The sequence below is a fragment of the Mobula hypostoma genome, chromosome 2 (genome assembly GCF_963921235.1).
Source record: "Mobula hypostoma chromosome 2, sMobHyp1.1, whole genome shotgun sequence".
Classification (NCBI taxonomy): Eukaryota; Metazoa; Chordata; class Chondrichthyes; order Myliobatiformes; family Myliobatidae; genus Mobula; species Mobula hypostoma.
The window spans coordinates 203,583,023-203,596,359 of record NC_086098.1 but is presented as its reverse complement, the minus strand read 5'-3'; the positions used below and the strand labels follow the sequence as shown (position 1 = coordinate 203,596,359).

General features: G+C 40.3%; 1 protein-coding gene across 1 annotated transcript in view; it reads left to right on the top strand.

Moving 5' to 3' along the window:
- ccn5 (cellular communication network factor 5) overlaps positions 1-13,337 on the top strand; it is a 39,656-nt gene that overhangs the window by 12,804 nt on the left and 13,515 nt on the right. The window contains exon 3 of the mRNA XM_063041426.1: positions 1,654-1,902. Coding sequence (XP_062897496.1) covers positions 1,654-1,902 — 249 coding nt within the window. The remainder of the gene's footprint in view (positions 1-1,653; positions 1,903-13,337) is intronic.

The window sequence follows — 13,337 nt, the reverse complement described above, 5'->3', positions numbered from 1 at the left end:
GTGGAAGCCTTAATAATACTAAGGGCTCAGCATTTGCAGCACTCCTGATAAATATCCCTAATGGATGGTAGGGAGACCCCTATGATCCTCTCAGCTGTTCTCACAGTCCTTTATAGGGTCTTCTAGTCCAACGAGCGACTGCTCCCATACCAGATGAAGATGTAACTTGACAGGATGCTCTCAATGGCGCTCCTATAAAACGCAGTTAACATGGGGGTGGGAGCCTTGCTTGCCTTAGAACTTGTTGCCGAACAGTTTTTAACTAGTGTCAGTTGATTGCACTTGTGTGGCCTTTAGACTCTACGCTGTGCTTACAGAGATCAGTTTTTAACTAGGGTCAGGTGCATGTGTTGGTGTTCAAAAAGCGGTGATTTTTTTCCCACTGATAACTGGCAAGAAAAAAGCAGTAAGACAATTCCAAACTGTTCTACTCACTGCAATTTCAAGCATTCAGGCTTGGAGATGCCAGAAGCGGCCATGAGTGAAAATGAAATGATTTCAGTACTTCAACAATTAGGAATTATGAAGAATTTGAAGGTATCGATAATCATCTTGAATGTTACAATGAAAATGAAGATTTGGAGGATGCAATCATCTGAAGCGTTATAGGAAGACAATTCATTATCTGCACCAGGTGTCATCGCTGATTTTATTTATTTGCAGTCAATTAAAAGAAAACGGCAGATAAAATTCTCCGTTGATAACTATTAGGAACTAATACATAGTTTTATAGTAGTATAGAGGTATTGGTAATGTTCTAATTTGTTCTGAATGTCATTTAAATACATAAATTGTTACTCAGTTAAATGGCAGTTTTCATTTTTATATATGTAACTATTTCCATGAAACTTTGGCTAATTAGAGCAGCCGCTTCATTGGGCCAAATAGTACTGGTCCCAATTGTCCCAATTAACTGGAAACCACTGTGCATTCTGTGACACTTCAAAGTTCGAAGTAAATTTTATGTCATCACAGACCACCTCAAGACTCTTTTTCCTGCGGGCATACTTAGCAAATCCACGAAATAGTAACTATAACACTTAACTTCTTTTTCACATTTGACCATCTCTTCATTGGTCTGTTTATTCTGAAATAGCCATTGATTGTCAGAACAGTTTGAGCTGTGGCTACTAATTATATTTCACAGTGCCATATACAGATGCAAACTATTGTGAAGCTTTCTGCGTAATAACTATGAACGCTGATTTCCTCATCATAAAATCAGGCCATCGTCTCATGGAAGAATATTAAGAGTTAAATTGTATTAGCTCAGGTTTGAAGTAGCAGCAGCAAGAGTAAAACTGCTAATTGGTATTAAAAAGTAAATGGGACTGAATGCACATGTCAGACACTTAAATGCAAATATCTGAGAGCTGTCGTCCTTCCACACTGGTAAATGCTCAGTATTGTATCTTCCTCAAAGTTCAAAGGTTTGCCACTGGAACATTTGGAAATTCTGTGAGTTTATTATTCATTGGATGTTCACTGACATGTGAGGGAAAGTTAGGTCTTTTCCATTCTCATGGGGTTGATCCAGAAATCTGTTACAATATATATTAATGAATTTATATAGGTTTTATGCTATCTTGTAATATGATGTAGTAAAATGAAGATCAGATAGATGAATGATGAACATTTTCAAATTGTGTCTAGCACTTGAAGATGGAACATGTGAATTCAATGGGGTGCTCTATAAGGATGGTGATGTATTCCAGCCCAGCTGTAAATATCACTGTTGGTGCTCAGATGGAGGAATTGGTTGCATTCCACGCTGTAGTGAAGATATCCGCCTACCCAGTCCAGATTGTCCTTATCCCAAACGCATTGAGGTCCCAGGAGAATGTTGTCCTCGATGGATATGTGAGAACCAAGACAGTGGTATCCTTGGTGATGCTTTGGCAGGTATGTACACTCACTTCATTTAAAGGTAATATTTTTGTTGGTTTGTCGTGCATTGTCAGAGCAGTAAAAAATAGTGTTAGTGATTGACAGATGTAATAAACAATACCGCAATGCCTGAAATCTTCTAAGCTACTCTCTCTCTCTCTCTCTCTCTAATGTTTTAAAGCATACTTTATCAGTTCAATCTGTTATTTCAACAAATGAACATTTAGTCTGAAATGAAAGAAAATTCTTCACCTATCTCTAATATGTGGTGCAGAAATGGGGTATAGGATGAATGCACGCAGGCTTCTTCCCTTAGGCTGGATGAGACTCAAAGTGCAGGTCATTGATTTAGGGTGAATGGAAAAATATTTAAGGGAAATCTGACAGGAATTTCACCAGTCAGGGTGTTGTGAGTGTGGAATGATTTGCCAGTGGGAGTAGTAGATGTGTGTCCAATTGTAACATCTAAGAGAAGTTTGGAAAGGTACATGGATGAGAGTAGTATGGAAAGCTGTGCAGATAGTCTGCGTGCAGGTAGATGGAACTAGGTGGAAGAATAGGCTGGCATAGACTGGATGAGCCAAAGAGCCTGTTTCTGTGCTGTAGTGCTGTAGTGCTCTATGTCTCTCTGACTGTAAATGGAAAATGATGAGAATGATCACAGCTTCCTAAATCAACATGGTTGGAAAGCGTATGAAAGAGGAAATAGCTTAATCCTTGATGAAGTAGCTTATTTCATAGATAATCCTTCCATACACTGCAATGTTTTTAATATTTTTAGCATTGAGAAGCATTTCAAAAAGGAATGATCTGGTAAACATTCCAATGGAGGTAAAGAAGGCATTGGGAGAGGTTCTGACAAGTGGAAAGCCTTATTGGATGAGGTAGAAGGTGAGAGGGGAACACCATGGAATCTAAACAATTACAAGCATGGAGGGCGTAATGCACTGAGAAGCAGAGTGCTTGGTGGGGTTGAGGTGAGGAGACTGAGAAATCTGAAGTTGCAGTGAATTGATGCAGAAAATAAAGGGAAATGGACAAACACAAGAGTTGCTGGAAACCCAGAGCAACACATGCACAATGCTGGAGGAACTCAGCAGGTCAGGGAACGTCTATGGAGAGGAATAAAGAGCCGATGTTTTGGACCAAAACCCTTCATCAGAATTCATCAAGAACAGAGAAATAAGTGATGGTACTGCTAAAGGAATCAGATCAAAAAAGCAAAACCAATTCTTTATGGAATCTGTATCGCTTTACCAGTTCATCACAATGTTATTAAATTAGCATTTTGAAGAAGTTGGACGCTATTAAGTTCAGATCCAGTAAGGCACAGGTCTTGTGCAGTTCAGTCATGGTTTCCAAATCTGTCGCTATATCCAGGTCAAATCTCTTGATTTTTTTTTAAAGATGACCACATACTCCCTGGTAAGTGGAAGACTGCTGGTGCTACCATCCTGAACTTCCTACACGCTGGAATGGAACACATTCTCAGTCCATGAAAGCTCTTCAGCAGGTTGTCCAATACTATCAACAATCCCTAGCATCTGCCAGGGAATCTTCTTCATTACGCTGCCTGCATTTTGGAATACTGTAATAAAGCTGGGATCTGGTATTTTCAGCCCATAACAGAGAAATTGTGAAGTCAAGAGTCCATCTTATCATGCTAAGAGACTGTTCAATAGTCGTATAACAGTGGGATAGAACCTGCCGTTGAGCCCGGTGGTGCACGCATTCAGGCTTTGGTATCTTCTGCCCAATGGGAGGGGGTAAAAGAGAAAATGTCTAGGGTGGGTGAGGTTTTTTATTATACCTGCATACTATGGCTATCAGAAATATAAACAGAATCTATGTAGGGGAGGCCAATTTCTGAGATGTGCTGAACTGTGCTCACAACTACCTGCAGTTTCTTGTGGTCACGGGTAGAGCAGTTGCCATACTGACAGCCATGATGCATACAGACAAGATCATTTCTATGGTGCATTAATAAAAACTGGTGAGGATCAAAGGTGACATACCAAATTTCTTTAGCCCCCTGAGGAAAAAGAAGTCCTGGCTCACTTTGCTGCCCACGGTGTCTATGTGGTTGGACCATATCTATTAGTGATGATCAGTCCTTGGAATTTGAAGCTTTCAACCAGAGTCCTTGGAATTTGAAGCTTTCAACGCTCTCGACCTCAATACCGTTGATGTAACCAAGAACGTGCACACCTTCCACTTCCTGTAGCCTTCTGATTTACTCACACTGAGAGAAAGGTTGTTATAACTCCATGCCTCTATCTCCTTCCTGTACTCTGAACCATTGCTATTGACTATCAGTTGATGCTATCACCTGCAAACTTGTAGATGGAGTGAGAGCATGCAGTCAGGAGTGCACGGCAAGTAGAGCAGTAGTTGTCTTTAGTTGCTGGTGAACGCAGTAGTTGCCTGCTGCGTTCACCAGCAACTTTGATGTATGTTACTTGAATTTCCAGCATCTGCAGAATTCCTGTTGTTAGTTGTCTTTACTGTCCAGATGCCCCAGAGATGAGTGCAGGGCTAGGGAGATGGCATCCACTGTGAACATATTTCGGTGGTAGGAGAATTGCAGTGGATCAAGATTGTTTGGGAAGTTGGAAGGCCATGACTAGCCTCTCAAAACCTCTCAATAATTCATGATGACAGATGTTAGAGTCACTGGGCAGTCGTCATTAAGGCATGTTACCATATTTCCTTTAGATAGCAGGATGAAAATGGTCCTCTTAAAACAGGTGGGAACCTCAGATTGAAATAAGGGGAGGTTAAAAATGTCTGCAAATACCCCCACCAGCTAATGTGCACAAAATCAAATGACACGGCCAGGGACACCATCCAGGCCAAATACCTTCTGCAGCTTCATGGTCTGGAAGACTGATCTCATATCTGCAATGGTGACTGTGGGCTCAGATGTGCTGAAGGTGGTTGGGAATGGTGATGGCATTACAATCTCTTTCTGTTCAAAACGTGCATAGAATGCATTCAGCTCATTCGAAAGAGATACAGGTTTGTTGGTGATGCTGCCTGACTGTTTTATAGCCTGTTATAGCATGTAAGCCCTGTCACAACTAATGGCTGGTCTGGGACTTGATTTTGGACTAGTATTGTTTCTTGGCATCCCTGATAGCTTTATAAAGGTCGTATCTCAATTTCTTGTACAGCACTTCTCCAGGAGGGGTACTTCCTCCAAATCTTAACTCGTCCCTGTTGTATGGAAAAAAAGTACATAGAGAAGGGGAGAAGGATAAAGAATTATAATAGGCCATACAGTTAACAAAGATGCTGATATTAATCAGTGTTAGGTGGTGCTCATCAGTCAGGATTGTGGGAGAAAAGAGGTGTTTATAGTAAATGAGTAGGTACCAGTTTTTGGATTGTGCCAAAGTTATTTTCATCAATAACTCCAGCATTGCTTTGATCCAAAATGGAGATGATTTTCTCTCCCTCCAGACTTGGGATACAGATAAACCTCCCTGCACCATAATCCCACCTCTCCTTCCCACCTCAGATCTGGCCCTTTATCAACTTTCTTCAGTTGAAGAATGCCTTATTTTTGTTTCTTACTTTGCTCTTCTATCTATCCTGGGAAAAGACAGCAATGAGGAGTGACTCCAGAAAGAAAGGGTGGATGCAAAAAGCATGAGTGAAAGGACTTGATTTCAGAACTCTGCAGCTGTTTGTAAGGTACTGTCATCTGCTGGAGAGAAAAGGGCGGAGAACATCGAGTTGTATGTATGGGCAGGTGCATGCACAGAAACTGTCATCAAAACGGAGATCTGCATTTCACCTTTGCCTTCATAGCTGGCCACTTAGACTCTTCTGCTCTGCAGCTTTGTCTGTAGAGTAGAGATGCTGGTGGTTGTCACCTCAGCCACATTTTCCTTCCTGCGTGTCTCTCGTGCTGTTCTTTGGTCTATTTTCACACTGCCTCAGCTTCCTTACATTGGCTCTGAAAGCCTCTCGCCTGAAATGTGCCGAGATGACAGGCAGGTGGAGTAACAGTTTGAGGGATGCAGTATGTTGGATAAATCACAGAAGTGAAGATTAGAACTGACAATACTGGGCACCAGTCAGTCAGTAAATCAATTAAGGTCAACAGACAACATGTTTTCATGTGATTGCCCACCTTTCTCGAAAGATTCATTCCCCCTTTAAGCATTGGAAGTCTGAACAAAAGCTTTCTTCCTCATCAGCTGGCTGCCTGTTACTCGCATCATTTTGACAGCCCAGAAATGGAATTCAAAATAAAGCTCATCCTTCAAAATCACCTGTAAACATATCTATTGGTTTAACTCCAGATCTGACACTCATTCACATTAATTGGACTAGGCTAAGGAAGCTGTTATTGTAATAAAAATTATTGAAATTTTTTGGAGTTCTATGTAAAAAGCTTCTAAATGAATTCACCAACTGTCACCTTCAGCAATAATAATTGTTGGTAAAAGTACAGTTTAAAGATATAATTATTTATAACATGATTATAGTGATCATAATTTTTTTAAATGATCATTAGTTATTAATTATCATTAATAAATTAATGATCATTATAGTTATTAATAATAATGATCATTTAGGCACAGAGAGAATCTGTATTTACTGACAAGTACTTTTATGGGCTCTGTTCACAAACACATGGATTTACACAACCATCATGCACATCCATTAGGTTGCCCTGCCCTTCCAGGAGCAGTCAAAGAAGAGAAAAGGTAATACCCAGGAAAAGGAGTCTACATCACACTCAGTCTTCTTGATCCCAATGTAATCTCCATGTTTCCAGCATAGGGCCATCCACTTCTGCGATGGCTACTCTTCACGGAGTTCTTGCTGCCTATGCTCCTGAAACCCTCCATTCTTATTATTTTCCTTACCAGATCAATCTATGATGTTTCAATTTCATTGGCATAAGATCATCTGACTGACCTGTGTCAGCTTCTCATTGGGTGTGGGCCAAAGCTATAAGCAGTATTGCTTTATGGCTCTCCCTTCAGCCTTGTGCCCAAAATGACTTCTTTTGTTCTGTCCAACTTGGAATAGTTCAAATCAGGACAACTACGTCAGCCAAACACTGGGCCCAGATGCCCAGATGTCCAGATCACAGGTTGTTTGTTCTACAAGCCTGTTATTTTGCATAATAAACAACAATTTATCTAAAATAGTGTCAGGTTTAAAAGATCATTAACAGAAACCCCTTGTGTCCATGTTAAATTTCCCTGAGGCTACGTCCACACTAGACCGGATAAATCCGTAACTAAAGCTTTTTCTCTTCGTTTTGATCCTCCATCCACATTGAAATGGCATTTTCCTCCCCCAAAAACAGAGCTTTTCAGAAACACTCTCCAGAGTGAATAAATCTGAAAACGCCTCATATCTGGCGTAGTGTGTACGGGGTAACCGGCTATTTTTAAAACCGCTGTCATGACGTGCCGGAACAAATGGTGGTGGCAGTGCGGCATTTCATTGTTTTCTTGAATACAACCTCCAACACCACAACAATACCTGACAATAGATGTGTAACAGCCTAATGTAACATTGTATGGAAATACAAGATAACACTGATGCAGACATGTTTTATACATATAACAAGGTGCTTTATTAATATAACCATATAACCACATAACAATTACAGCATGGAAACAGGCCATCTCGGCTCTTCTAGTCCGTGCCGAACTTTTACTCTCACCTAGTCCCACCAACCTGCACTCAGCCCATAACCCTCCATTCCTTTCCTGTCCATATAGTTGTCCAACTTAATTTTAAACGACAACATCGGACCTGCCTCAACCACTTCTGCTGGAAGCTCGTTCCACACAGCCACCACTCTCTGAGTAAAGAAGTTCCCCCTCATGTTACCCCTAAACTTTTGCCCTTTAACTCTCAACTCATGTCCTCTTGTTTGAATCTCCCCTACTCTCAATGGAAAAAGCCTATCCACATCAACTCTATCTATCCCCTTCATAATTTTAAATACCTCTATCAAGTCCCCCCTCAACCTTCTTCGTTTCTCTGCAACTTAAGTGATGAAACCCAGGTAACATTCTAGTAAATCTTCTCTGGACTCTCTCTATTTTGTTGACATCTTTCCTATAATTCGGTGACCAAAACTGTACGCAGTACTCCAAATTTGGCTTCACCAATGCCTTGTACAAATTCAACATTACATCTCCACTCCTATACTCAATGCTCTGATTTATAAAGGCCAACATACCAAAAGCTTTCTTCACCAGCCTATCCACATGAGATTCCACCTTCAGGGAACGATGCACCATGATTCCTAGATCCCTCTGTTCTACTGCATTCTTCCATAAGACAAAGGAGCAGAAGTCGGCCATTCGGCCCATCAAGTCTGCTGCACCATTTTGTCATGAGCTGATCCATTCTCCCATTTAGTCCCACTCCCCTGTCTTCTCACCATAACCTTTGATGCCCTGGCTACTCAGATACCTATCAATCTCTGCCTTAAATACACCCAATGACTTGGCCTCCACTGCCGCCCGTGGCAACAAATTCCATAGATTCACCACCCTCTGACTAAAAAAATTTCTTCGCATTTCTGTTCTGAATGGGTGCCCTTCAATCCTTAAGTCATGCCCTCTCGTACTAGACTCCCCCATCATGGGAAACAACTTTGCCACATCCACTCTGTCCATGCCTTTCAACATTCGAAATGTTTCTATGAGGTCTCCCCTCATTCTTCTGAACTCCAAGGAATACAGTCCAAGAGCGGACAAACATTCCTCATATGTTAACCCCCTCATTCCCGGAATCATTCTAGTGAATCTTCTCTGTACCCTCTCCAACGTCAGCACATCCTTTCATAAATAAGGAGACCAAAACTGCCCACAGTACTCCAAGTGAGGTCTCACCAGCGCCTTATAGAGCCTCAACATCACATCCCTGCTCCTATACTCTATTCCTCTAGAAATGAATGCCAACATTGCATTCGCCTTCTTCACTACCGACTCAACCTGGAGGTTAACCTTAAGGGTATCCTGTACGGGGACTCCCAAGTCCCGTTGCATCTCAGAACTTTGAATTCTTTCCCCAGTTACATAATAGTCTGCCCATTTATTTCTTCTGCCAAAGTGCATAACCATACACTTTCCAACATTGTACTTCATTTGCCACTTCTCTGCCCATTCTTCCAATCTATCCAAGTCTCTCTGCAGACTCTCCGTTTCCTCAGCACTACCGGCCCCTCCACCTATCTTCATATCGTCAGCAAACTTAGCCACAAAGCCATCTATTCCATAATCCAAATCTTTGGTGTACAAAGTAAAAAGAAGTGGCTCCAACACAGACCCCTGTGGAACACCACTGGTAACCGGCAGCCAACCAGAATAGGATCCCTTTATTCCCACTCTCTGTTTCCTGCCAATCAGCCAACACTCTATCCACGTTTGTAACTTTCCCGTAATTCCATGGCTCTTATCTTGTTAAGTAGCCTCATGTGTGGCACCTTGTCAAAGGCCTTCTGAAAATCCAAATATACAACATCCACTACATCTCCCTTGTCTAGCCTACTGGTAATTTCCTCAAAAAATTATAATAGGTTTGTCAGGCAGGATTTTCCTTTAAGGAATCCATGCTGAGTTCTGCCTATCTTGTCATATGCCTCCAGGTACTCTGTAACCTCATCCTTGACAATCGACTCCAACAACTTCCCAACCACCGATGTCAAGCTAACAGGTCTATAATTTCCTTTTTGCTTCCTCGCCCCCTTCTTAAATAACGGAGTGACATTTGCAATCTTCCAGTCCTCCAGAACCATGCCAGAATCTATCGACTTTTGAAAGATCATCGCTAATGCCTCCGCAATCTCCACAGCTACTTCCTTCAGAACATGCGGGTGCATTCCATCTGGTTCAGGAGATTTATCTACCTTTAGCCTATTCAGCTTCCTGAGTACTTTCTCTGTCGTAATTGTGACTATGCACACTTCTCTTCCCTGCCACCCTTGAGTGTCCTGTATATTGCTGCTGTCTTCCTCAGTGAATACTGATGCAAAATATTCATTCAGTTCCTCTGCCATCTCCTTATCTCCCATTACAATTTCTCCAGCATCATTTTCTATTGGTCCTATATCTACTCTCACCTGTCTTTTACTCTTTATATACTTGAAAAAGCTTTTAGTATCCTCTTTGATATTATTTGCTAGCTTCCTTTCATAGTTAATCTTTCCCCTCTTAATGACCTTCTTGGTTTCCTTTTGTAAGGTTTTAAAAACTTCCCAATCTTCTGCCTTCCCACTAATTTTTGCTTCCTTGTATGCCCTCTCCTTTGCTTTAATTTTGGCTTTGGATTCTCTTGTCAACCACGGTTGCATCCTTTTCCCATTCGAAAATTTCTTCTTTTTTGGAATATACCTGTCTTGCACCTTCCTCACTTCTCGCATAAACTCCAGCCACTGCTGCTCTGCCGTCTTTCCCGGCAGTGTCCCTTTCCAGTCAACTTTGGCCAGTTCCTCTCTCATGCCACTGTAATTTCCTTCACTCCACTGAAATACCGACACATCAGATTTCGGCTTCTCTTTTTCAAATTTCACAGTGAACTCAATCATGTTATGATCACTGCCTCCTAAGGGTTCCTTCACCTCAATCTCTCTAATCACCTCTGGTTCATTACACAATACCCAATCCAGTACAGCCGACCCCCTAGTGGGCTTAACAACAAGCAGTTCTAAAAAGCCATCTCGCAGACATTCTACAAATTCTCTCTCTCGAGATCCAGTGCCGACCTAATTTTCCCAATCCACTCGCATGTTAAAATTCCCCACAATTATCATAACATTGCCCTTCTGACAAGCCTTTTCTATTTCCTGTTGTAATTTGTAGTCCACATCCCTGCAGCTGTTTGGAGGCCTATAAATAACTGCCATCAGGGTCCTTTTACCCCTGCAATTTCTTAGCTCAACCCATAAAGATTCTGCACCTTCCGATCCTATATCACCTCTTCCTAATGATTTAATATCATTTCTTACCAATAAAGCCACGCCTCCCCCTCTGCCTACCTTCCTAACCTTCCAATACACCGTGTATCCTTGGACGTTCAGCTCCCAGAGACATGCATCCTTTAGCCAGGTCTCTGTGATGGCCACAATATCATACCTGCTAATCTGTAGCTGTACGACAAGATCATCCACCTTATTCTTTATGCTGCGTGCATTTAAGTATAACACCTTAAGACCAGTATTTGGTACTTTTCGCTTTGATTTCACGTACTTTTCGCTTCTTCAATGCCCTACCATTTACCATGTATGTCCTATTTTGATTAGTCCTACTAAAATGTAACACCTCACATTTATCAGCATTAAATTCCATTTGCCATCTTTCAGCCCACTCTTCTAACCAGCCTAAATCTCTCTGCAAGCTTTGAAAACCTACTTCATTATCCACAACTCCACCTATCTTAGTATTATCTGCTTACTTACTAATCCAATTTACCACCCCATCATCCAGATCATTAATGTGTATGACAAATAACACTGGACCCAGTACAGTTCCTTTTTTTAAAAAATTTTATTTTTATTTGGATAAGGAATTCACAATTATCATGTACTTTTTTCACACATATAACCTTTTCCATTTTTTTATATGTATAAAACTACAATTATTTATACATTCTTAAGTACACATTGAGATGATATAAAAGGAAAATAAACATTTAAATAGATAATTATGTACTGTGGTAAATCTAACCTATTAGGTTAAGTAATGAAATTAGTTGTTAAGAAAAATGGTAATAATAGTTTCCATACAACCCTTCTGGACCATTTCCACTGGTCCAAAATGTTGCATACAAGCCTATATACCAACCATTGTAGGTGTTTATATCCCAATTTGTTCGTGCTTGTTCCTGCCCGCAGACATAATTATCCAATCCCTATGTACTTATTTACTTAATTTTTTCATTTTTTTTGTCCCTATCCCAAATCTTTCCCTTTACTTGTGTTAATTCTCTATTTTCCAAAAAAAAACAAACATTTAGACTAGGGGTGCTTATGTTAGCAATATTACTGTGTTGATGAGAAGAGCAATATAAATCATTAGGAGAGTCATCTAAAGTCTGCTCGCATTGGGGTTATATATTCAATCCATTTATTCCAGATTTGATAAAATGTTTCTTTTTGAGTTCTCAGGGAGTAAGTCAACTTTTCCATTTTAAATATTTCCAAGATAATTTCGTACCAATCTTCTAATGTAGGTGGTATTGGATTTAGCCATTTTCTAGTGATTGATTTCTTACTTGCCGCTAAGAGGGCCTGCAGTAACTTTATATCTTCCTTCTGTTCAAGGAACAATACATGCCCCAAATAGAGCGTCTCAAAGTTCAGAGGTATCTGGGACCTAAGTACCTTAACTAATGTTCTATGAATACCTTCCCAAAATAGACTTAATTTAGGGCAATCCCAGAAAATATGAAAATGATTTGCCTCCTTGGAGCCGCACCTTCTCCAACACATCACGTTTGTATCTTTATATTTTTCCTGATATGGGGTCTTGAAGTATCTTATAATGTTTTTCCAACAATGTTCTCTCCAAGTCAAAGAATTAGTCGAGGACCATTGAAAGCTGCAGATTTTCCCCCAAGCCTCCTCTGAAAGTACCAACTCCGCTTCTTTCTCCCACTTCTCCTTAATATACAGTGTATTTACATTTTTAGCATGGGAGAGTGCATTATATAGGCGAGAAACTGATTTACTAGGTATTGAACTGCAAGCCGAATTCAGAATCTTGAAAAATTCTAATTCTACTGTTGATAGGTCTGTATATCTACAACTCTGGTTAACATAGTTTCGTATTTGAAGGTACCTAAAAAAGTCATTATGTTCTAGGCCATGTTTGTCCCGCAGGATTTGGAAACTTTGTAATACTCTTTTATCTATAAATGAGAGGTAGGTTGTAAGACCTTTCTTTATCCATAGCTCAAATCTTTTATCTCCTCTGTTGGGAAGGAATTCGGTATCATATGCACACCATCTAAAGAGTTTTAACATGTTATTAATTCCACATGAATTAACCACCTTCTGCCATACTTTTAATGTAAGATTTATCCAAGCATTATTAAATTTTTCCAACTGGGCCATCAATCCTTTGTCAGCTATTGAGGCCTGAAGAGGAAAACTGTCAACTAATCCAAATTCTATTTCCTTCCATCTAGCCTTATATTCCCTATTACACCAATATAACAGAGGGGTTATCTGTGAGGCATAAAAATAATTTCTCAGGCAAGGAAGAACCATACCTCCTCCTTCCTTCCCTAACTGTAAGGTGTTATATCGAATTCTAGGTTTCCTTCCTTGCCAAATGAAGCGGGAAATCCATTTGTCCCATTCCCTGAATTGATTATCATCCACCTCCACTGGTAAAGTACGGAAAAGATATAATAACTGAGGAAGAATATTCATTTTTATAGTATTTATCCTTGAATTTAAACAAAAA